Genomic DNA, 27,751 nt, shown 5'->3' with positions numbered 1-27,751 from the left:
ACGTTGAGATTAAATTCCACACTTCGATCCATTATGCTATACAGTAAAAATGAAAATAATTCTAGATGTTCTTATCCGCAAGAAATCTCTCCGCGTCATGAATGTAGTTTAAAACATATTATTGGATTAAATAGAGATGACCATGTCACCGAAATCAGAATATCTGATTAATAACATTCTCCGATTTATTATTTGATGAGAATAAAAACAGTGATCAAAGGAAGAATGTCAATGCTTCATAATCATCCAGTGGGTGGTAATTGATAGTCAGATGAGTAATGAGTAGATGTCGTATGAAGTTACCGTAAATCACTGTAAATCGCAGAGATGATAATTGACCTTGTTTTTAAAGATGCCTTCGAACCTTTTGCATCAACTGAAAGTTGGTGTTCCTGTTCCTTCGAACATAACGCAATTGAAGAAGCTGTAAAGCGTCAACGAAGCCATATACCATAGCTCTGGTAAACAATAAGCATTGCACTTCTGACGAAGGGATAGTAATGGTAGAAACATGAATGATGTTGTTTCCAGGTATCCCTGATGTGGTCTCTTGTTTTTACTTTTCCTGGTTTTGTCTCCGTGTCAAAATAGAATAGTTCTTCACTCTCTTAATAGTTTGAATGCTGATTTGACATTTGACTGATTTGACTGTAAACAGTGGCTTTAACAGCATATGTATTATCTCATAATTATAATCTAACTTCACATAACAGATTAATTCGTTCTAAAATAAAATGTTCCCAACAATTGATCAATTTATCGGTCTCTAGTAAATCAAGGCAGGTGTAATAACTGTGGAGTTCAAATAATAAGCTACACCAATTAAATATCTAATAGTGCCTACAGCACAAGTGAACAGATTTTTCGTCACGGCAGCTCACATGCCTTTGCTCCTGAATAATCTTCCAATAAAAATAGTGGATGATTTGCTAAAAGTGGTACCCGGGAAGTGGTCTCTCCATAACGTCCACAATATTATGAATGTCATCTCTATAAGAGGTCCACAATCTTACCATAATTATGTGTTTACATACAATCGCTGTGCAATTTAGACCAGAAATTGAGCACTCACTCCAAGTTCTCAGCTTCCTTAATTATATTCAGATAAGTTCGCAAAGTTTCAATGAAAATACCTCTAGATAGAGGAAAGTAAGTAAATATAACCGACTACAGGTGCCTCTAAAAGAACTGTACCGTAAGAAAGTTAAATGTTTGAGCAATTTAAGAGGGTTTATCCGATAGACTCAGATGGTAGGTGGAAGATGGGGGTCAGCAAATTTTGTTCATATTTTGTCAATCAAACATGTGTCCATGAGTATTTACAGTGAAGGTATTAAAAAATTTTGAGGACCCCCCACTGGGAGATACTGGACCCCCCTCAAATTGACCCCCGTGATTGTCTTCTCAGACACAAAAACTTTGAAATGTGCACTAACTTTTGATAAGAGCCACGTAATAACGCGCATCTGCAGACATTTTATTTATACTTCACAGTAATAATACACATTTTGTCTCGACATAACAAGTAACACTTCTTTGGCCAACGTTTGGGTTGTTCCATTTTCAGAGAGGGGTGTAATGGCCTTTTCAGCAATTGTGTAAATGTGAAAAATCCTAATTTTGAAGCAAAGTTTGCAAGATTTTTGTGAGAGTTCCTCAATATTTTTGTCAACGTTATTTACTTGTTGGATAAAGTAGATATAGGTTGACCAATTGACCAAATAAAAATCGTGGAGACTTTTTCCATTTTAAAATGAGCACATCTTACTTTATGCTCTTTTTCAGAAAAGTGCAAAATACTAATTTTGAAGCAAAGTTTGCAAGATGATTGTGAGAGTTCCTCAATATTTTTGTCAAAGTTATTTACTTGTTGGATAAAGTAGATATAGGTTGAACAATTGAGCAAATAAAAATTGTGGAGACTTTTTCCGTTTTAAAATGAGCACATCTTACTTTATGCTCTTTTTCAGAAAAGTGCAAAATTGCGATATTTTCATGCTAAACTCAGGTACGGTGATTTTTCTAAGTTTAAAAATGAAATTTGATGAAAAGGGAGCCTATCAGAAGTAAACAACATCAACAAAACTATTACATAATAAATTGGGGCCTAAATTGTGTTGGATAAATGCTTATAGAACAGGACTATTCTATTAAGGGGTTCAGTACCCCGGGTCAGTACTAAAATTCTGTCTGTGCTGATTTAAAAATAACCTTTTTGCATCATGCTTTATGCACCCTCAAATGAATATTATCTTTTTCTTCCAAGGAACGCAGGTAGGGCCTACAATAATTATTTTCTATCACTATGTAGTTAACAACAAAGACAATAATATATTGGAATACTACATTGATCAAGTAGGGGTGTTATTGTGTTAAACATAAAACGCTTATGTATCTATGATTCTCGATTTTGAAATACCAAAAATGCTGACAAATTATATGGATTTTGGGGTTTGTATTGAGGATCCTTTGATGGTCAATATACTAGTAAACTGCTCTCTTTCATCTGAGTGACCTCTGTCTATTAAGGGGGGCGCAGACCACCAAATAACCTCTCCATCATAGTGAAAAGCATGTAAAAATCAACATTTTAAGCGGCAATTCTACCACGCATGACAATAGTTTTCTTTATTTTTAGCTGTATTAAATAAAGCCTAAATTTTCACTTAAGCTCCAATTTTGTCTATCTTTACAGGTAAGGTTCAGTTTTTATTAACAAATGTTAGAAAGTGATGCTGCTATTTCAACATCGACAATAGTACTAAAACGGGCTCTGTTAGCAGTTATTCGGAGAGGGCCTATACTTTTCTTGTGAAATCGAATTTGCTTAATGTTACTGGGAAATTCGCTTAAATATTAGTATAAATGGCCATTGCCATGACAACTGCCTTCTCTTTGAAATCTCCAATACATGTAGCTTAAAATTAAAGAATCCATGTATATCAATAGTATACTTATAAAGTGTAATACAAACTTTTTTAATGCAACAAATTGCTCAAAATGAAGAAAATGGGTCAATTTGGGGTCAAACTGCCCAACATTCAAAGATCATAGATTACTGGGGAATTCGCTTAAATATTAGTATAAATGGCTATTGCCATGGCAATTGCCTTCCCTTTGAAATCTCCTGATACATGTAACTTAAAATTAAAGAATCCATATATCAATAATATAGGACCTACTCATTAAAGCCATATTATAACATTTGCTGAGGAGAACGCCCTCAAAAAATTTTAAATTCAGGTTTTTACACGATTGTAATGTACTTTAGTAAACAAAGATTCTCTGCAAAAATCAAGACTTTAGGTGCTGTAGTTTTGTAAAAATCCGAGATTTTGAATAAACCGCCTGAATCAGCGTTTTATTATTACGATAGAAATATTAGTCGAACGCGTATATGCGATGTCAACACAGTACTACGTACACGGCGTGCGGGACACACACACACACGCCAGAGGGTCGTACCATATTACAACCGCTGGCGTGACATGCATTGGCGCTAGTTGTAAATTCTGATTTTCTTTGCTTTACCTCACTTGTTCGGCTCAAAATTAAAGGGACATATCTGAAAGTAAATGCTAATATTTTATTGAAAATTAATACTAATCTATTTTTAAAAAAATGTTATAATATGGCTTTAAGTGTAATACAAACTTTTTTAATGCAACTAATTGCTCAAAATTTGGGGTCAAACTGCCCAAAATTCAAAGGTCATAGGTCACAGAAAATGTTGTTGCTGTCATCTGGGATGAGGAGGCAACAAAAGTTGGTATATTGGGTTTTACCTTGATGATAATGGGGATGAAACGCGGGGGACAAAACCTTCGAGTGGATCACCTGATGCGCGTTGGTACTGATACCGGAGATGAAAGTTAGCAGCGACCACATGGCACTGATGATGATATCTAGGACACTATCATGCAGCAGTTTGAGATTGTGCCTGTGACACTTATCAGTTTCCGTAGCAACATAACAAGTAGCCATTTATATTATGGGTTTTTTTTTGTAAATTTTACCTCATATTGTGGAGATGTCCTTTAAAATGTTACTCCCAAATAGCCAGTATTGGGGATAACAAATTTTCTTTCCCTCATCTTATTTTAACATACCACTGTCACCGTACACATACACACCGTCAATACACATAGCTTAGTTGGAGCTCTCCCATACTGACAGTGTAAAAAAAAGAGATCAGGAAAAGAGAATTTATTATCCCTAATACTGGCTATTCTGGGTAAAATGTTTAGGTCATGTTCACATGAGGGAATTTTTCAAAATGTTACTGGGGAAATTTGCTTTAAAATTAGTATATATGGCCGTTGCCATGGAAACTGCCTTCTCTTTGAATTATCCTAGCTCACAATTAAAGAAGCCTCATATAATCAGTAATATAAAGTGTAATACAAACTTTTGTAATGCAAGAAATTGCTAAAAATGTAAATACAATAAAATCCATTAAACTATCAAAATTGTATAAAAGTCTGCGGTGCAAAAATCTACATTTTTTACTTGATGTAACGTATGTTGTGTGTCTATTTCGTTTTTCCAATTTATAGTGTTATGTAAGTTTTTACCTGTTGTCTAGCTTTTTCTGTAATTTAAATATGAGGTCTATGAGCCTGGTTCAAAATTTGGGTAAAAAAGGTGCATTGGGTCAAAAATGGTCGTAACTCAACACATGAAGATTTGAGACTACTTCTAACTGCATTAATAGATTGATTGACCAAAAAAAACATAGACTAGACACCAGAACCTGGTAAAAGACCCAAAAATGACAAAGTTATGGCTAAAAATGTGATTTTCAGGGGAAAATGTGGCCATTTTGGATTTTTGCTGTGCACATTGTTTTTTGAAACCCAGGCTTAACATTTTGTAATTTCATGTTGAGATAGGCCTAGGTTAAATAGAACATACAAAAACCTTATCCGAAGCAAAACAAAACAAGTCCCATTTATAGCCCACTCCTAGCATTAAGTTCCACCCCCAGGTTATTAGGATTTAGTACTTTGGGGTATGGGGCCCTACTAGGCCTAGTTCCTATAGCTTAATGCATATACTGATGCATGTGAAATGATTAAGAATCAGAATAGGAGCTTGTGATTTTCATAATAATCATAATACCACTAACATGTATGAATACGAGCTTGTGACATGGGAGGGGCTCATATTCAATGAGCATTATCTACTGGCGATTTTACCAATATGCTGTTAAAGAGAAACACCTACCCCTGTACTTGATTTGCATTCTTAAATGTGGTTCTTAACTCCTCAATGGAATAACTGACTATTGGCTCAAGAAAAGGGACTGCTACAGTGAAAAGATCTTATATTTGATGTTGGCGTTATATACAGCATCATTATACCAATGTCACATATTGGGAAAATCCATGTTTGTGTTCTATGAAAAGTAAAAAAGTCTCCATGATTTTTATTGCATTATATAAATGACCTATGTACAGAGGTTCTCTCCTGTAATGAACAATTTGAGAAAGATTGAGGAACTCCTACAATGACGTCACAAAGTAGAGGGATATTTCACTTTTTTTCAAAGGTTGTAAAATGTGAAATATGGGCCCCCACCCCTGTTCATAAATGGAACATCCCAATATAAACATTTGTTGTTTTATATTTTTTGATAAAGACAAAGGATGAAAGAAGATGTGTAGAAAAATTTACTTTAATAGATGCTTGTCTTAGGTGCCAAAAATTTGTTCAAAAATGGCATAAAACGGCATTTTACAAGTCAGGGAAATACGTGTTAGGGGGCATATTTTAGGGGGCCCATATTTCCCAGGAGGGGGCATAGCAGATTTTTTTATACTGATTATTATGAACACTTATCCAAACTTATTAAATTGCCAAAATATGGTTGAAATTTGCTGACCCCCATCTTCCACCTTTTTCCCATGGCATCAGTATTTCTCAGAAAATCTCTCTTAATGGCACAATGAAACAATGACTGGAATTGATATCTAAGTTCTGGCATTGTTACAATTTGAACATCGCATCTCATTTTTAATCCAGTCCACGAGTCGTTAATAATGTATATACATTGACCCATTCATATCTAATACCACTGAATACTGCTGTATTAAATCCGTGGGTAGGATTCAAAATAAACTGTCATCGTACAAGACATTTCAAGACCAAAACAGTTAATTTTCAAAACTTGAAAAGTGTATAAAAGCTATTTTATTTTACAGTTGCATGAATCAATCTTGTTTGGTTCAGGAATTTAAAAAAATAAAAACTTAAAAATTCAATTTCCGATGGTACAGTTCTTTCAGAGATACCCTGTATGTGTTTAACAACAAATACAATCTTGAAAATCTAAATAATAAAATAATACACTTGGTTTTTTTTACTTTAGGGAAATATATGCGTTTAAGGAAGGGTAACTTTTAAGTAATTACAAAAAAAAATGAGAGAACGTGCTACGGAATTTACAATTGCGTTGTTTATATCTCTTTTTTGGCCTCTTACATTAACACAAAACGTGAGTGTCATTTGATCTATCATCTAAACGTGACGGGTAAAGAAAAAGATCTATTTTACCAAGCGATGTTTGAATGTGATCGTCAAAAATCATTAGGGCTCATTATGCAGTGATTGGTGTTTGCATAATTATACACACTATTCTATCAGCAGTAAGTGATAAAGTAATGATTTTGCCTTCTTAGCAGTGTTTTCTTTTAGATTGGTGTGTCAGCCAATTGATACTGTACTTATGAATGTACGCAGGCAAAACAGCTGTACCATGGCAGTTTTCAGCTTTACCGATGTGATATAAAGTGTCACACGAGTCCGGGTTTGACGGTATCCTTATTAGATCAACTTTAAAGGTATTGTGTGTGTGTGTATGGTTATCAAATCAAGTTACATTATTGCAAGGCGAATTAAGTTTTTGACACACAATGGATGAAACGTCAGTCCCATTGACAAAGTATGACATCACTTGACTGGCCTGTCGGGATTTTAGCCCCCACATCTACGCACATATGCGCGCACACCCTCCAATAACGGTTAAATGACCATATCTTGCAATTGGTTATAAGAACTTTAATAAAGTAATGTCTCGAGTCGTTATCAGCCTTGCGAAATTTGATCTATAGTCTTAAATTGCTTGGACATAGTGTCATATTTCTCTTGACAGTTTTAAAGTGGCAATATCAAATGCATGGAACTATTTATTTCAAATTGACCTTGAATGCCTTATTATTTTATTGAAACAATTCGATTTGGAATAAAGTTGGCAATGATTAGTAAAGTATCTGAAAAATGAATTGGAAACAACCTGACGTGTGCAAACTACATTAATAGATATTAAGTACAGATTATGCAAGTATTTGTGTCTTATTCAGCTATTTAAAGTGATATGATTAATGAACTGATATGAAATGGTTATTGTAGACACATCGGATCATATATCTTGAACACCCTGTAGAAGTTGGTAAACAAAGCAATAAAGCAGTTTGTCATGGTATGGTACATTAGTCGTGTGAGTGACTGAGTGATCCAGAAAATAGGTTGTAATATGAGAGAATGAGGAGTGAAACAAGTGACAAATACCTGCAGTCACATTATTAGCTCAGCTACATTAGTGTACCTCTTTGACACCTTTGCAATTATGTATTAAAGAATGTGACATTAAGAGATTGGGTGAGATTTAAGCATTTTGTAAAGCATTTTCCGGATATGAATAGGCTACCAAAAGCATAATCAACTTGAGACCATGGGATTATATCATACTGCTTATCATTTCCCTCCCTCTCCCCCAGATGAAGTTGAACAGCATCAATACTGTAGATTGTAATATAATACTAGCTCCCGCCAAACAAAAGGACCTCACCTTTACATCGGTATAATTGTTTCCTCGGAGCAATCGTTGATCTATTACATGTGGTTTGAATGTTGCGGATTTTAGATGTCAAAGTATTGTATTCGATGTCTATGAATTGGAGGTGTACAAGACAAATCATATTGAAATGAATAAAAATAATGTCTCGTATTGTTTCAATGGTTCTGGAGAGAGAACCTTCATATTTCGAAATGAATTTAAATATCAAGCGAGCTTTTATACAGCGGGAACTATATAGCAATGTGCTAAGCAATAGAATGGTTGAAAGTCTTTTTCACTGACAGTGTTTTATTTCATTAGCTTACTTCGCAACAGCCAATTAACGCTTTGGAGGATGTTTTCCCGTGTCATATTTATAGTTATTGTAATATTATACGGCCTCTTGATAACGGCGTAGTTTCTCATCTTGCAATACTCGTGTGCCCTAAAAATATTATATGAAGCAGCAGCACCGCGTAAGTATTAGTCAAAACTTAAGAGTGATAATTTCATGGTATATTTAGATTATACAGAAATAGCCCCGTAGATATAATTTGGGCAAATTGGCTTCTAAGATGTTATAGCATACGCGAGGGAGAGAGACAGACAGCGAAGTAATATTATGTACCTGTGAAATAAGTTTTGAAGCCTCGGAATGAATAATGACGCAGAATTGCCAATTCCTAGTTGGTGGCTATACTTGACTCTAGAAGCAGTTATACATAAAGCGTTAACATATAAATAAAGGAAGGTACTCATGTAAAGTGTCATCAACAACGTCAAAAAAGAAGAGCAATGACAGCATCATAACTTTTCACTTCACGATATTATTCCTGTAGAGAGTTTGATAACTCAATCAGCAATTATATCTAAGACAAATTTAATATTTTAGTTTCGCTGAATTGAAAAAAAAAAAAACACTAGATTTTTTTTATTATACACATAAATGGTTTAAGTGTTGCATTCTGAAAGGGAAAGGAGTAGACATAAACACCCGATATCCTATCAGTTGAAATAATTGCCTATTACAAAATCTACAAAACATCCACTGTGAAAGGTAATGTCTCCTCTGGGTTTTGGCTTAAGTTTGACTGAGTCGCAATTGCTATGCAATGTCGTGAAAAAAACAACAACAAACATTGCAAGCATGGTTGTAAGGCACGCTGTTTATACATTTGGTTACTGTGCTGGTAAAAGGTATTTGAGGAAGTGAGATATTTCAACAGGCTTTTAAGCCTGTTAAAAGTTCTATTAAAATTTCTGTTAACATTCCTGTTAAAATTCCTGTTAAAGATTCCTGTTAAAATTTCTGTTAAAGATTCTGCTAAGCCTGTTAAAATTTCTGTTAAGCCTGTTAAAATTTAAAAATGTTTGAAAAATCAATAAAAGGTTATCAATTGCAGACGTACAACTTTGGCATCTTTTGCTTTTATTATATTCCCGCGCACGTAAAAAATAGGTAATAATTTACATAAAATCTGGTTAATCCAAAGGGTGGGATTTTCTGATAGGCCATTTTTTACAAAATATATATGCCAGCTCCTTACCATGGAACAGACTGACCTTGAAAGTTTTATCTAACAAACAAAATGCAACATGTGTATTATTGCATTTGCACGATACGAGGATATTTGCATCACACGCAACTGCATTTCTAACGAATTATTTATATTATTATTTTCATTTACTGTAGTTAGCAGGAGCTGAAATATTCCACTTGTTATTCCAACAACCGCCTAGCTGCAACAAAGCGGTTAACAGGTTAAAAAGACGGGTACCAAATCTAATTATCGTGCAGGTAATTTATATTCGTGTTGCAATTGTGCAGATCAAACTTTATTAGATTTTGTACCGACTGGTGTTTAAGATATTTTGTTGAATTAAAGAAGGCATAGGTATGCTGTCACTCTATGATATGAAACTACAAATTTCACTTTTGTCTAATAACCATCAGTACACACTAGCGAATTTAACACACCTTGTGGCCTATAGCGTTTTTTGCTTCGGTAATTATATTGAAATTGATGAATTCACAGTTTTTTAATCATATATGACTCTCTGGGTGTCTTATAATAACACAAAAATGGCGTATGTAATTCTAGATGTTTGTTTTGTAACTGTTTAATATGTATAGGTTGTTAAACAACTGCAAGCACTTTGTACACATATCTTAATTTCACGGTTATGCAACGTCTATCGATGACAAGCATGAATTTCAAACATACGTAATTTTCATGTTGCAAAATACAAATTGAATTAAGATTAAATACAAAATTTACATAAAATTAAATGCATATATTTACAAATCCTATCGTTGAGATTAAATTCCACACTTAGATCCATTATACAGTAAAAATCAACTTTAATAAATAAATTTATCTGCAAGAAATCTCCCAGCGTCATGAAGGTAGCTTAAAACATATTATTGGATTAAAATGAGATGACCATATCACCCAACTCAGAATTTATGATTAGTATGATTCTCCGATGTATGTAAAGTGGTAGACATCTGGGCTTACATTCGGGCTAACCTGCTTAAAATGAGACAGATGGTCTGCAGGGTAAATATTTTCTACTAAACAGAATATATTAAATGTAATATTTTAAAGTTAAATAATGATATGCTATACCCAAATACATTATCGTACAAATAAAACACGCAATGTTGATATCAATGTTGTCTTTCCTACACTCACGCTTCCTTTTATCAAGTTACATTATTGCAAGGCGGATTAAGTTTTTGACACACAATGGATGAAACGTCAGTCCCATTGACAATATTTGACATCACATGACAAGGTCTTGACTGGCCTGTAAGGAATTTAACCCACACACCCACGCGCACATGCACATACACCCACACTAAGGATAGGTTTCAGTATACAAATATTAACTGTCTATGAGTGTGATGGTCGAAATATAAGCACGAGGTGAAAGATGGATTGTTCCATTCCACGAGCCGGAACGGCGAGTGGAATGGAACAATACATCTTTCACCGAGTGATTATATTTCGACCATTACACGAATTTAAGACAGTTAATATTTGTTTTATATCACTCATGCATAAATTCTATTACTAAAATACTATTTAAGGTAGGATATACATTTTTTCATCAACATAACACCATGTTTTGCCGTGATATACTTTACATTTTGGTGGCACTACGGCAGAGCACATGATGGTAAAGACTATCACACGGAGAGGGTGATAGTAAAAGTGATAAATGGTAATCAACCAATGAACTGTCTAGAATTTATGTATGAGTGATATAATATCATGTATTGGGTGTAACAACTTCAGCATTAGCTCGGATCTTTGGATGACATGAATATTACATTTTTCCAAATACACACACCATTAATTTCATATAATGTTCAAAAGTGGGAGAAAACTTTGTGTTGCATTTCTTGTGCATCACAAGAAATTTCAAACGAAACATTAGATTTGATCATGTCTTCTATTTTCATTATGTGTATTATTTAATGGTTCGCTCACTGTGGAGCCTTCCTTTAAGTTTCTAGTACTGATAAGCTGTGAGGAAAGCAACCGCCTCGGAAATTACCATTACCGCAGCAGAACAAGTTATGATAACTTAACTTCAGCCGGAAGCAATAAAAGTGTTACCGGAAAAGGCTCTGCTTATAAATTTAATTCAACAACATTGCACACCAAAATTACCTTTGGCACGAGCAAGAAGTTATTTTTTGGAACGGACGTATCAAAATACATGTAGTAGCTCGTTGCCGAGTACCTGCATCATAGTTAAAGGCCCAATCAGTATTTTGTTCATCCGGACGATCGTAAAAATCATCAAAATTCAGAATTTGGTACCTTTGTCATTGTCATAGATGTGCTAACGTAGCCTGCTAGTGGTTCAGCCGAAATCCGTGTATTTAAGACAAAATAAGGCATTCACATGAATCTGTAATTTATATACTAACAGTGTATAAATTAGCTACATGTATTTGAATGGGGTTTCAACTTCGTCAATACTGCTGTTTTCTTCTTTTTTGCCACATTTTTCATTTTGGAAATACCAAATGACAATTTGAATGACTTATCCTTTACATTTAAGCAATTTATACACAATTTAAAATTGTTTGCACTTGGGACTTTAACCAACGACTGTCCGTTTTGCCAGTCGATGAAATGCTTAAACAACCAATCCTAACTCAGCACTTGTAACTTTGTCTTGTAAGAGTAGTATCAACCCAACAGAAAGGGTCCTGATTGAACTAATCTCATCTCTTTATTAGTTGCGTCGGTCTCGCAATCGCGAAGACTCGTCTTTTATTATGGTTGTCGACCCCAAGGACCCTTCGGTAAATTATTGGAGATTTGTTAAAGGAAAACAGTAGATACACACTTTTACACGCTGATTATCCATTGCTGAGGGCTAAAAAATTGTAATTGAAGTTGGATATTCTTTACCTGGCCTGTTATCTATAATAATTTATTACTCTGACATGCGCGTGATATGTCATCCTTCCGCACCTGGTATTATAATAAAATAAATATTTGAGGGGAGGCAACAAGATGTTTGACTGAACAAAACAAACATAACAAAGTTCAAGCCTTATTCTTTAGCGTAAGCAAGAGCACCATACCCTCATTCCTATTCTACAATTTCTACATAAGCAAGTATTATCAAAAGGCCAAGTATGCAATTTGTCTTCCAAATTCTTTTGTTATCGTATAGTTGCCATTTTGTTTCTTTGATACTTTCTTATTTATTATAAAACACACTTGATTATGTTTTATGGCAACAATTATGTTGAATATACACCTTTTAAAATCATCCACACCAGAATTCGTCTGCTATTTGCTCAATCAATCATACATTACTATTTCTACGACTTTTACCCACGTGCTTGTTTTGTTATGTTTTACGACATTTCAAATAAGAGGTCTCAAGCTCGTTTCACATTTCACGAGATGACGCGATGCTTTATACTTGAGTTTCTCCATGTGTCCCGTCAAGATGGACAAACAACTCACTCATTGAAATGTCATTGTCTGTAAAAGAAATGTCAAGATTTATCACGTAAAAATGCGATCGGTAGACCGTTGTATTACTCTTGTGGTTGCGTGTGTGGTACTGTATAACGAGGCACACAGACAGTGAAATGGATGCACATTGAAAGAATTTAACGACTTTTTCATGATGTTGACTCGCAGTCTGTCATTATCAAATTGTGGGAAATTTGACCCTCGTTTTTCTCCAGGTGTAAAGAGGCTCATGTATGTGTAGCAAATATTTACATTATACAGAGAGTAAAATCGAATTTCAATCATCTTCTTTTACTTTTTATGGGCAACGTATCTGCAAATAAGTGTGCTGTCGATGAACTCCCGAGCTGTCACTATTATATGCGTAATTTGTCGGTAGATTAAGAATCCATTAAGAATTAAGAATTTATAAGTATAACATTTGATGAGGGGAAAACCCTCGACTTAGACTACAGAACAAAATTTGAATAATTCGGAGTGCGTACGTTGAGTGTCAAGTAGGAGGAGGAACTATATAACGCATGCGAAAACAACTCACGAACTGGGTGACTTTTAAGTAATTTAGAGGCATCATGTCAGACAAGTGGTCTGGTTTTCAATATGTGGTTCAAGACGATTGCCGGGAAAAGGTGATATGTTTTTCAGAAGCGTTTCTGTTTAGATTGTAGATATTTATTGTTGATATTACTGATTGCGTTTTTAGTTTATGAGCTCTTTTATGATTTTATTCAACACTTTTCGGTGTCTTATCCCAGTACAGTCGTGGCCAAAGGTTTAAAAAATTGTTCAGTTTAAGGCAGACCTATCTAAACCTTAATTTGACAATCATATTTTGATAATTTAGTTTCATTTGCATCACTTAATGGGATTTGAGCACCCTGTTTGGAAATAACACTTCTTTATAGTGCCCCAGTGGTGGGTTATGCCATGGAATATAATCGTACCGAAACTGCCCTCCCCTCTAAGATTTAGAAGGGGTTGTTCTTAATATTAAACAATAGTTTGGAATATTGTACACCACTAGGGTACACCGCATGACTGTGATATTTTTTAACCTAACGAGCTGGATTTTGAATTTGAAACTACAAATCGTCTGAATTATTGTGTGCCTCATCCCGAAGCAGATTACTTTAAAAAAAACATTGTAATCATTATGCGATCAAAGGCTTTTGTAAAATCGACAGTGTTACGGTGTACCCTTTATTGATGCCTGAAATAACATTGAAACTATGGAAATGCCCCGAATTACTCAGATCAGAAACCTTTACGAGTTCATTTAGTCTACGCCAATGTTTTAAAGGTTTGGGTTTTGGGTTCTAGACTAACTAAATTTTAAGCAAGGAGCCTTACTTACAATCGCATTTAATTAGCAAATAAAGCAGTGAACTAGGTTTTCGAAACAAAAATCAGTTGAATATATTGCAAAATTAATTATTAATTATTTTCAGCCCGATTCGCAAATGTTATTTTAAGTTTGTGTTAACGTGCCAGCAGGATATCTGTAATCATCTTTCGGCTTATACAAATGTCGATCTCATCTGAGATAGACTGATCAAATCTCTGGACGTGATTTAATGATTGATTATTATCTATTGGAATGCGGTATTACCATAATTACCAAAATATCGCAGGTATGAAGCTGGTTTCCTTCAGCATACGGAGGAGGAATATAAGAGTAGTTATAACGGTAATAAAGTGTTGGTGACATTAGCTGTTTTTTAATCTATGATAAAAGGTTAGTTGTTACTTTTAAACCATTTTAAAACATTAAAACATTTCAATGCGATACCTGGGATGAGCATCCATTATAGAAAGTGTCCACACGGCACTCGAATCCGCATCCAGCAAATAGTCGCGTAGTGAGCGCATTTACTGTAAGTGGGCTACAGTGCGAGTGCGTGCAGGGCGCTAATGACGCGATGCCGTCTGCGCGCACAAGAGAAATTACATTGAAACACATCTCAGGACTGCGTTTTAATACTTATCCCGGCTGTCGTGTAGAGACTCCCAATGTTCAGCACTCAACAAATAGTAAACAAAATCACAGCGACACCAATTAACAGGTGCCGTCATTTTAAGTAGTCTCTTTTGAAAATACACCGCAAAACAGAAATCAATATACCATTATGATAAAATATATATTTGTCCCATTTTGTCATACTTTTTTAAACACCTTTAACAGAATCTGGATGAAATAAACACCGATAGTTAAAAGAGTTTGAGTGTAAGTTGATAAAAGATTCGGTGTAGAGTTTGATCTGACCCGGCGTCTGAAATTGTGATCTTCAAGTAGTTCCGAGTGTTCGACGTCTGATGTTTCCACATCTTGACGAGATGATGTTATTGATACTTTTTGCAGCTCTCAGTCAGAGATCTTTTAGCTTGTGTTGTCATATCGTTGTAAAGATCACCTATATTGTAAATAAAATTGCTGCAGTTGAAAAAGAGAAAATATGATAAAAAAAAAACCTACAATGTCTGCAATATCGTGGAGTTAAATTAACTTAATGGACAAGACACTCGGCTCATCCTCGTAGAAAAAAAGGTAGCTTAAACTACCCTAAATCCTGCATGTATAATGGCTGCATTCTTTCAGGTTTGGCGTACACATATTGCTAATTACAAACCAATCTTACTTTGTTTCCCCTGATGAAGTTCGAAGAAAGATGTTTTATGGTTCATATTGATTGAGGCATTTAGACAGATTAAAACACCAATAAATTTAAGAAACTGACATTTCTGTCAGGTGACTTAAGGCGTTATTCCATTTTGAAAGTCTAATTTCAGTTCTCATAAAATTATTCAAAGATCAAGTTTTATTTAAGTAATCATAATTATATGTATATACTTGAGGTTTAATATTGCAATGTACTAACTTTGAACGACTCTATGTGGGCCTTTCTACCGAATTCCGGCGTCGTCTTATTTCCTATAAGTATTTTGTTACGTCGAACGTCTGAAATTACAACATCTTGACCAGTTGCTCTGATGTAGTCGTTGAAGAGACTTGATTGAAAGTCAAGAGTCGTTGGACTAAAAATGCAGAGCTTTCAATTCCATTATCTATAGACATGATATGGTGTAGAACCTTCAAACGGAAGAATGTGATGTATTAATACAAAATAGAAAACGAAAACTACTTCCTGTTTCAATGTATTGTATAACTTATATCGAAGCTTACATACTGCGTGAGCACAAACTAAAAACTAGTTAACAATGGTTAAAGTCATATTATAACATTTATTGAGGAGGTTCAAAATGTTCAAATTCTATTTTCTACAAGATTGTATCACACTTCAGCAAATTAACATACCCTGCTGTAGTTTTGTCAAAATCCGAGATTTTGAATAAAACCAATGAACGATACGTTTAATTATGGAAATATTAGTCGAACGCGTATACGATGTTCATAACACAGTACGTAGATGGCGTGCGGGCCGGACAGTCACAGCATCTGGTATTATGCTCTGGTATCAATATATCTGACAGTAAAAGCAAACATTTTGTGAAAAACAATATTTCTATTTCTTATGAAAATACAATATGGCTTTAAGCACATATAATAATTGCACATATAAAAGACACACGAACACACACCTCACACAAAAAGACACGCACCCCTTCAGAAAGACAGTGTCCCTGCATGGGAATTTTGGAACGCTTACAAGGTAATCTCCATATTAATCATACCGCAGGCACGTTGTGTACAGCAATAGGGTGTCCCAAAATGTATACGGATACATGTCACAATTTTTTTCAAAGACGTCCTCGTATCATTAAAACGTTGTAGCTTAATGACTAATTTTTCGATTCGGTGTATTGCAAAGATGACCCTATGTAGTGAAAGTTGAAGAAGATATTGTCCACCTTATAATATCCAATAGCAAGTAAAACTTCAAAAAAGCGTATGGATACTAATCATTTGAGACACCCTGTATATCCACAAAGCAGGTGTTTTATAGGGTGCTTGAAGATGAATGGGAAATATGAGAGAGATAGTCGTGGGCGTAGAAGCTTGTCGGCATCAATCCAGATGAACGTAGTGTCGTCTTCTTATCAGATTGTGAATCAGTTTACTTTGGTTCGGCGATTACGATTTGCTAAAATTAAACCACAATGCTAAGTTAATGAATGAATAAGTTTAATTTAGCAAGGTTTGACCCATGAAATTGAGAAAAATATTTTATCTAGATAGTCATTGTTGCGTCATATATCCACATGATGACGCAAAGGTATACTCCATATTCTCTCAGGAGCCATTGTGTGGTACCGATTTGAATTAAGGAGTTACTATGATTACATCATTGAGGACAAGGAATACTTATTCTGAAAGCACTAATTTTGATTTGAAGATACTAAATCTATATCTACATATGACACAAATGTTGTGGCTGCAAGTAGATGATCGGTGTATCTGCATTACCAGAAACAACAACAACAACAACAACAACAACAACAACAACAACAACAACAAAACAAACGGTGAAAATATCACCAAAAATAACCAGAAGAACATCGACAACAACAAAAACACAACATCAGCAGCAGAAACAAAGAAAAAGTAATAACACACAAACGAACGACGATAATGATGACGATAAAGTCAGTGACGATAAAGCGTTGGCATACAATCAAAGGAAGGTACTCATGCAAAGTGTCATCAACAACGTCAAGAAGGAGAGCAATGACAACATCATAACTTTTCACTTCACAATATAATTTCTGAAGAGAACTCAATCAGCAATTCAGTTTCACGTGTGTTTTTAAAGACAAATGTAATATTTTCGTTGAATTGAAAAATTTCCCTTAAATAGTTTAAGTGTTACATTCTCAAAGGCAACGAAATATGCATAAACAACAGATATCCTATTAGTTGAAACAATTGCCTATTACAAAATCTACAATACATCCACTGTAAAAGGCAATGTCTCCTCTGGGTTTTGGCTTAAGTTTGACTGAGTCGTAATTACTATGCAATGTTGTGAAAATAAAAAAAAGTATCGTTGTAGTTTATACATTTGGTTACTGTGCTACTATACTATGTGCGGTAAAAGGTATTTGATAGAAGTGAGAAATTGTACAAAAATGTACAAAATAGGGTTAATCCAAAGGGGTTAGACTTTCTGATACGCCTTTTAGACAAAATATATAACAGTTCCTTACCATGAAACAAACTGACTTCGAAAGTTTCGTGTAACAAACAAAATGTGCATTATTAAATTTGCGCGATACGAGGATATTTGCATCACACGCAACTGCATCTCTAACGAACTATTTATTTTATTATTTTCATTTACTGTAGTTAGCAGGAGCTGCAAGCATGGTTGAAATATTCCACTTGTTATTCCAACAACCGCCTAGCTGCAACAACGCGGTTAACAGGTTAAAAAGACGAGTACCAAATCTAATTATCGTGCAGGTAATTTATAGTCGTGTTGCAATTGTGCAGATCAAACTTTATTAGATTTTGTACCGGCTGGTACTTCAGATATTTTGTTGAATTAAAGAAGGCATAGGTATGCTGTTACTTTATGATATAAAACTACAAATTTCACTTTTGTCTAATAACCATCAGTACACACTAGCGAATTTAACACACCTTGTGGCCTATAGCCTTTTTTGCTTCGGTAATTATATTTGCAATTGATGAATTCACAGTTTTTAAATCATATATGACTCTCTGGGTGCCTTATAATAACACAAAAATGGCATATGTAATTCTAGATGTTTGTTTTGTAACCGTTTAATATGTATACGTTGTTAAAGAACTGTAAGCACTTTTTTCTTAAGTTTGTACACATATCTTGATTTCATGGTTATGCAATGTCTGTCGATGACAAGAATGAATTTCAAACATACGTAATTTACATGCTGCAAAATACAAATTGGATTAAGATTCAATACAAAATTCTCATAAAATTAAATGCATATATTTACAAATCCTATCTTTGAGATTAAATTCCACACTTAGATCCATTATACAGTAAAAATCCACTTCAATCAACTCTAATAAATTATTTTATCAGCAATAACCCCCCCCGCGTCATGAAGGTAGCTTAAAACATATTATTGGATTAAAAAGAGATGACCATATCACCCAACTCATAATTTTATGATTAGTATGATTCTCCGATGTATGTAAAGTGGTAGACATCTAAGCTAACATTCGGGCTAACCTGCTTACAATGAGACAGATGGTCTGCAGGGTAAACATTTTCTACTAAACAGAATATATTAAATGTAATATCTTAAATTAAGATAATGATATGTTATACCCAAATACATTATCTTACAAATAAAGCGCGCAATGTTGATAGCAATGTTGTCTTTCCTACACTCACGCTTCCTTTTATCAAGTTACATTATTGCAAGGCGGATTAAGTTTTTGACACACAATGGATGAAACGTCAGTCCCATTGACAAAATACGACATCACATGACAAGGTCTTGACTGGCCTGTGAGGAATTTAACCCACACACCCACCCCTACATGCACATACACCCACACTAAGGATAGGTTCCAGTATCAGGTATTGGGTGTAACAACTTCAAGACAGTGTTAGCTCGGATCTTTGGATGACATGAATATTACATTTATCTAAATACACACACAATTAATTTCGTATAATGTTCAAAGGTGGTAAGAAACTTTGTGTTGCATTTCTTGTGCATCACAAGAAATTTCAAACGAAACATTAGATTTAATTATGTCTTCTATTTTTATTATATGTATTATTTAATGATTCGCTCACTGCGGATCCTTCCTTTCTAGTACTGATAAGCTGTGAGGAAAGCAACCGCCTCGGAAATTACCATATGCTTAATTTCTCCAGCGCAGCAGAACAAGTTATGACAACTTAACTTCAGGCGGAAGCAATAAAAGTGTTACCGGAAAAGGCTCTGCTTATAAATTTAATTCCCCGGGTTTAATTCACCAACATTGCATACCAAAATTACCTTTGGCACGAGCAAGGAGTTATTTTTGGAGCGGACGTATCAAAATAGTAGCTCCTTGCCGCGTACCTGCATCATAGTTAAAGCAATATTAAAACATTTTCATAAAATGTTAGCTTTTTATACTGTCATCCAGCTCAATCAATCATACATTACTACTTCTACGACTTTTTACCCACGTGTTTGTTTTGTTATGTTTTACGACATTTCCAATAGAGTTCTCAAGCTCGTTTCACATTTCACGAGATAATGATAAGAGAACCTTACTAAGTTGACTTGGACGCGATGCTTTATACTTGAGTTTCTCCCATGTGTCCCGTCAAGATGGACAAACAACTCACTCATTGAAATGTCATTGTCTGTAAAAGAAATGTCAAGATTTATCACGTAAAAATGCGATCGATAGACCGTTGTATTACTCTTGTGTTTGCGTGTGTCGTACTGTAAAACGAGACACACAGACAGTGAAATGGATGCATACTGAAAGAATTTAACGACTTTTTCATGATGTTGACTCGCAGTCTGTCATTATCAAATTGTGGGAAATTTGACCCTCGTTTTTCTCCAGGTGTAAAGAGGCTCATGTATGTGTAGCAAATATTTACATTATACAGAGAGTAAAATCGAATTTCAATCATCTTCTTTTACTTTTTCATGGGCAACGTATCTACAAATAAGTGTGCTGTCGATGAACTTCCGAGCTGTCACTATTATATGCGTAATTTATCAGTTGATTTATTTTATATAAGGCATTAAGAATTTATAAGTATAACATTTGATGAGGGGAAAACCCTCGACTCAGAATTCGACAGAACAAAATTTGAATAATTCGGAGTGCGTACGTTGAGTGTCAAGTAGAAGGAGGAACTATATAACGCATGCGAAAACAACTCACGAACAGGGTGGCTATGGCTTTTAAGTAATTTAGAGGCATCAGGTCAGACAAGTGGTCTCGTTTTCTATATTTGGTTCAAGACGATTGTCGGGAAAAGGTGATAATTGAAAAACGTTTCTGAATGTAGACATTTATTGTTGATACTGTTTGTGGGTTTTTTTTTTTATTTATGAGCTCTTTTATGCAAAAAATTTCGGTGTCTTATCGCTTCCATTGAGGTGTTTTTCAAAGTGCAGGCTGTGCAGTCATGGTCAAAAGTTTGGGAAATTGTTCAACTTAGGACAGACCTATATCTAAACCTTATTTTGACAATCACACTGTGATAATTTAGTTTCATTCTCATCACATAATGGGATTTTGGGCCCACTGAAGTCAAGGCCATAGATATTATTTGAAATCGAATTGGAATTCGGATTAAAACGTTTTCATGCGATCCCTGGGATGAGTATCCATTATAGAAAGTGTTTACTCGGCACTCGAATCCGCATCCGGGAAATAACGCGTAGTGCGCTAAAGTGCGTGTGCGTGTAGGGTTCCCATGATGCGATGCCGTCTACGTGTACAAGATGAGATCATCTCGCCTTTCGTAAGAATCCCAATGTTCAGCACTCAAAAAATGATAAACAAAATTACAGCAAAGCCAATTGACCTTTTCGGTAAATCCCATAAGCCTTTGCGAGTACACCTGAGAACTCGTCATTTGACGTCACGCCAATTTGCGCCGATGGGCAAATCGTTTATCGAAGATCGTTAATGCGTATGTCAACTTCGGCGTGACGTCAAATGACGAGTTCTCATGTGTACTCGCAAAGGCTTATGGGATTTACCGAAAAGGTCAATTAATAGATGTCGTCATTTTAAGCAGTGTCTTGAAATTACATCGCAAAATAGAAATTTATATACCATAAAATATGTTTTTTATTATTTGTCCCGTATATTTGTCATATCTGTTTAAACACCTTTAACAGAATCTGGATGAAATAAACACCGATAGTTAAAAGAGTTTGAGTGCAAGTTGATGAAAGATTCGGTGTAGAGTTTGATCTGACCCGGCGTCTGAAATTGTTATCTTCAAGTAGTTCCGAGTGTTCGACGTCTGATGTTTCCACATCTTGACGAGATGATGTTTATATTGATACTTTTTGCAGCTCTCAGTCAGAGATCTTTTAGCTTGTGTTGTCATATCGTTGTAAAATCATCTATATTATAAACAAACTTGCTGCAGTTTGACAAGATAAAATATGATAAAAAACTACAATGTCTGCAATATCTACTAGTTAAACTACTTTTAATGGACAAGACACTCGACTCATCCTCGTAGAAAAGAAAGCAAGCTATAGGTTAAATACCACTAATTATGTATTACACGGGTTTCAATGGGAAAATGCCTAATTTCGGGTGGAATTTTCTCATATTCAGAACTCTCACAGTTCAATGCCACCAATATCAGGTGAAACTATATGATTTAGATGCCAAATGATCAAAAATTCAACATAGGTTGACCTGAGACTTTTCTTGTTTTAACGCACTGAACCGTAAACACCTTAAAATGACAGTGCGCCCTCGAAGCTGAAAGTTACAATATGATAAGGCGACTATTTACTAAAAACCGAAGCTGTGCGTATGAATTTTGGTACTATTACAACAAAAATGTCATATAATGAGAGAAAATGTACCATTTTGAAGCATCAAACTCTAAAAAGTACTTTTTTGGCTATATAACTTGATCAATTTCAGCGATTTTAATGCAGTCTTTTCGAATGCCATGAAAACAAATAGTTCCTCATCGTATTTCAATGTATCGCCCAGGCCTATTAGTGGTCTTTAACCTTTAATTACCCTATATTCTACATGTAATTTTGAATCCAAGGCTGCATAGCTTCAGGTTTGGCGTACCACACATATTACTAATTACAAACCAATCCTACTTTGTTTCCTCTGATGAAGTTTAAACAAAAGATGTTTTATGGTTCATGACTTAGACATTGATTGAGGCATTTAGACAGATTAAAACACACACCATGAAATTTAAGAAAATTTCTGTTAGGTGACTTAAAGCGTTATAATTCTATTTTGAAAGTCTAATCACAGTTCTTCCAAAATTATTTAAATATCAAGTTTTATTTAAGTAATCATATATACTTGATGGTTTAATATTGAATTGTACTTTGAACGACTCTATGTGGGCCTTTCTACCGTATTCCGGCGTCTTATTTCCTATAAGTATTTCGTTACGTCGAGCGTCTGAAATTACATGCAACATCTTGACCAGTTGCTCTGATGTATTCTTTGAAGAGAGTTGATTGAAAGTCAAGAGTCGTTGGACTAAAAATGCAGAGCTTTCAATTCCATTATCTATAGACATGATATGGTGTAGAACCTCCAAACGGAAGAATGTGATGTATGTTAATGCTATTAATGTAATATAAAATAGAAAACCAAAACTACTTCATGTTTCAATGAATTGTGTTATGTCGAAGCTTATATACTACGTGAGCACAACTAAAACACTAGTTAACAATGTTAAAGCCATATTATAATATTTATTGAGGAGGGCGCCCTTAAAATTATATTTTATTACACGAATGTATCAGAAGAACCAATCCGAGTCACGTTCGACCGAGTGGATCGATTTGACTATATGCGCTCCTATTAAATAGCGAGTTTCTTTGTACTGCCTCATCTGTTTGGGCCAAAATTAAAAGAGGACATATCTGACAGTAAAAACAAACATTTTGTGAAAAATAATATTTCTATTTCTTATGGAAATACAATATGGCTTTAAACACATCCAATAATTACACATATAAAAGACACACGAACACACACCTCACACAAAAAGACACGCACCCCTTCAGAAAGACAGTGTCCCTGCATGGGAGTTTTGGAACGCTTACAAGGTAATCTCCATATTAATCATACCGCAGGCACATTGTGTACAGCAATAGGGTGTCCCAAAATTAAAGTACCGGATTCATGTCACAACTTTTTTCAAAGACTTTCTCATATCATTAAAACGTTTTAACTCAATGACTAATTTTGTGATTCGGTGTATCGCAAAGATGGCCCTATGTAGTGAAAGTTGAAGAAGATATTGTCCACCTTATCATATCCAATAGCAAGTAAAGCTTCAAAAAAGCTTATGGATACTAATCATTTGAGACACCCTGTATATCCACAAAGCAGGTGTTTTATAGGGTGCTTGAAGATGAATGGGAAATATGAGAGAGAGAGTCGTGGGCGTAGAAGCTTGTCGGTATCAATCCAAATGAACGCAGTGTCGTCTTTTTTAATCAGATTGTGAATCAGTTTAATTGGGTTCGGCGATTACGATTTGCTCAAATTAAACCACAATGTTAAGTTAATGAATAAGTTTAATTTAGTAAGGTTTGACCCATGAAATTGAGAAAATACTTTTTCTAGATAGTAATTGTTGCGTCATAGATCCACATGATGACGTAAAGGTATACTCCATATTCTCTCAGGCGCCCTTGTGTGGTACCGATTTGAATTAAAGAATTACCATGATTACATCAGTGAGGAAAAGGAATACTTATTCTGAAAGCATTAATTTTGATTTGAAGATACTAATTCTATATCTACAATATTCTACATTTGACACATATTAGCTGACTGCAAGTAGATGATCGGTGTATCTGCATTACCAAAAAACAACAACAACAACAACTACTACAAAAATGGTGACAATATCACCAATAACAACCAGAATAGTATCAACGACAACAGAAGCACAACATCAGCAGCAGAAACAAAGAAAACAGTAATAACACACAAACGAACGACGATAATGACGACGACGACGCAACAAAATCTTTCAATAAGCAATAATGCAAAATGATGTTTGTACTAATAAACATTTAAATAGCTTCGTGCAAATTAGAACCTGAAATATGAGATCACTTCAGTATCAAATAGACGTTTCACTACAATCTTTCAGAAAAAGCTAATTAGGTAGATTTGACAATCACTACATTGAAATTTAATTCCATTCAAATTTATAAATATTTAGCTTTCATGTGTAATATTAAGGTAAGTGGCCCTGTACAGAAACACCCAACAAATTCCAAAGCAGTTTTGACATATAAACTACTTTCCCTGAAGCTAAACGTCTGCCATACATCTCCCTCCACAAATTACCCTAATTTTCTCTCGTGTTTCCCCCGCTTTTTATTTTTTTTCTCTCTTCTTGCTCGCCAGGTTTACAGGTTTGTTTGCCGAAGCCCGTATAATGCAATGAAGGGTTCTGACTTGCCAATGACATGATGTACGGGGCACTAACGGCCTATCTTTTGGCTTTTTTACTTCTATATGACAGTTGTGTATTATATGTGCTAGGACAAAACAATGGGGTACCTACCGATGGTATGTATAACAATAAAGCACTTTGTTGTTTTGACTTATTATATTATGTAAATCATCAATCTTATTTCGCATTGTTATTAAAGGGACATTTCGTGATCCACAGCCTCATCCCCCCACTTTTCTCAAAAAAGTTGAGATTTTTATACCACTGGAAACCTCTGGCTACATAATGTTTATGTACAAAAATTAATTAATGCAGATCATTTCGTTTAGCAAAAATATCGCCAAATTTGAATTACCCTCTAGTATACCAGAACGTACATGTAATTTAACACAGTCACACAGTGGTCTTTCGAGCAGTTGTGTAATACACATACTCATGCATAACTCGCAAATGCAAAATCGGAATCAACTGAAATTTTGGGAATAAGCTTTTTTCGCGGACATCTATTGCAAAATGTAATAAACAGATGATGCTCGGATCACGAAATACTCCTTTAACAATAATTGTTATTCTATTCTCAATACAGGAACGTTCATGAATTTTGCATGTTTTACAAATATTGAAATATGAAAGATACACTAATGTGTAAAGCTGTCTATTTACGTGTAGAATAGTGAAAATTTATGCCATTACTGTGTTATTAGCCTACTGAAATAACATTTAAGATCTTAAACTAACGTGATTGTCTGCAAGCCTGTTTTAATCTTAATTTGTGTCCGTTTTAGTTCAAATGTTGAGATAAGGATTTAAAATTGTATATTATCATTTATACCGCCATTTTGAGTCAAGCTTAGGGATGACAATATATCGACTCACGTGCGTTTTGTGACTTTTGTCTAATCATTTCTACGTGATTTAAAAGAATGTAATTTTACTATTCTTGTTATACGCTTGCTAAAAACACAAAATCTTGATGCAACGGATGTTGTCATCTTTCTGGTAAAATTGACTGACACTTTATCTGTGCACACATGAAACTACCATATGCAGACAAAACCTCCAGGTAGTTAGATAAAACAGTCACTTTTCATTATTGTCAAATTAACCTTATTCTCTTACGGGAAGAATTGGTTATTATGGTTTCATATTTCTCCGATATCCGTTAAATAACACCACGGAAAAGTTGTTCAGCACACGGACTAAAGTCGAGGAGATACGCCTTATGGGGTTTTTCGTGCTGCACGGAAGTTACGTCTTGTAAAAGCAGTTTATTCGTGTTTATGTAAAACGTAATGTGAGACAGGAAGGAGCCCCAAGCTTCTTGTCGTTTTGCCGCATAGGTTCCGTGAAACAGAAATATGCTGTATTTATATTTAGCAGCTCGAGTACCTATGAAGAAGTATGTATGAACAAGTCAAGAAGTAATATGTCGAAACTATAAGTGGTATTCAAATATTGAAAATGAAGAGATGTTATTTTACAGAGGCGAATGTTGTGCTGATGTTATTATCTGGGAATGCTTTCCTCTCATAGCTTCACTGCTTTATATTGATCTAATTTTTAATCTTAACCTTTCAGTAGGTAAAGATGGTGGTATTTGGTGTATGATTTTCTTATATAATATTTATAATGCAATTGTGTACTTACAGAATGAGTTTCCTAGACTGTATTTATGATTAATAAGGCCAGGTCCTTGTCAGTGGCCTGTAGTGAAATGTTTCTTTGTGACCACCAATTCTGTATAAAAAGACAAAATCAGAAAAGCTCTCAGGCAATTGACTCGTTTTTTTGGAAACACCTGTTTGTCACGCGGGCTAGTAAGAAGTGAAATGTGTTCAAGAAAATTACACGAGATGGTATTTTATCATAAAAAAACAAGAGCAAAAAAGAAATCAAAAAAACAAAACAAAAAACCCATGGTGTACTCGTACTAGTATTTCATATAGTCTAACGCAGACGCATTATAATTGTTTGAATGGGTCATTTGTGAACGGATGGATATCGTATTGGATATGTACGTTTTTGTATGATAATAATAATAATAATAACAATAATAATAACACTAACACTAATAATAATAATAATAATAATAATAATAATAATAATAATAATAATAATAATAATAATAATAATAATAATGATGATGACAACAGCGACTATCACTACGACGACATGACGACAACGACGACTACGATGACGATGATAATAATAATTATACATTCATATTTTTGGTAAATATTTATGGCTACTTTCTTTCGCTGACATGTTTGCGAGGATAAACGTTAATTTACATGCTTTTCGGATGACCTTGCATTTCCAACTCTTTATATTCAATTGGTGAAATTAATTGAATTCTCTGAGATGCAATTACACAAGACAATATAATCCCGTGTGACAATCAATGACATAAGCTATCGAGCCAATGTAATTGCTGTTGTAAACTACACAGTTAAGGGAAAGAGATAATATGTAATCTGTAATATCCTTGTTGGTTTAATGGCTGTTTGGATGTTTATGCAATTGGTCAATTATATATATCGCATAATTCATTTCATTTCATTTATTTTCATTTCATTTAAGTTTTATTAATAAAGCTTCGTGGTTAAATTGCGCGGAATTTTACAAAGTGAAAACATTTAGAATATCACAATTTTTAGATACAATAGATATGATATTGCCTATTACAATACATTCAGCTAAATAAATGAGGTGTCACTACGGGGCAATGGGAGCTTGTAGACTGGGGGTGCTTGTTTATGAACGTATACACCCGCTTGCCACGGACA

The 27,751-nt window shown here is 34.6% G+C and overlaps 1 protein-coding gene across 1 annotated transcript in view; it reads left to right on the top strand.

Annotated features, from left to right (window-relative positions):
• LOC140154431 (uncharacterized) overlaps window positions 1-27,751 on the top strand; it is a 76,685-nt gene that overhangs the window by 17,047 nt on the left and 31,887 nt on the right. The window contains exon 2 of the mRNA XM_072176997.1: window positions 24,917-25,081. Coding sequence (XP_072033098.1) covers window positions 24,979-25,081 — 103 coding nt within the window. The 5' untranslated portion in view covers window positions 24,917-24,978. The remainder of the gene's footprint in view (window positions 1-24,916; window positions 25,082-27,751) is intronic.

Source organism: Amphiura filiformis, chromosome 6 (genome assembly GCF_039555335.1).
Source record: "Amphiura filiformis chromosome 6, Afil_fr2py, whole genome shotgun sequence".
Taxonomy (NCBI): domain Eukaryota; kingdom Metazoa; phylum Echinodermata; class Ophiuroidea; order Amphilepidida; family Amphiuridae; genus Amphiura; species Amphiura filiformis.
Note: the sequence above shows the minus strand (reverse complement) of the source record. Positions and strands in the feature narration are given on the sequence as shown.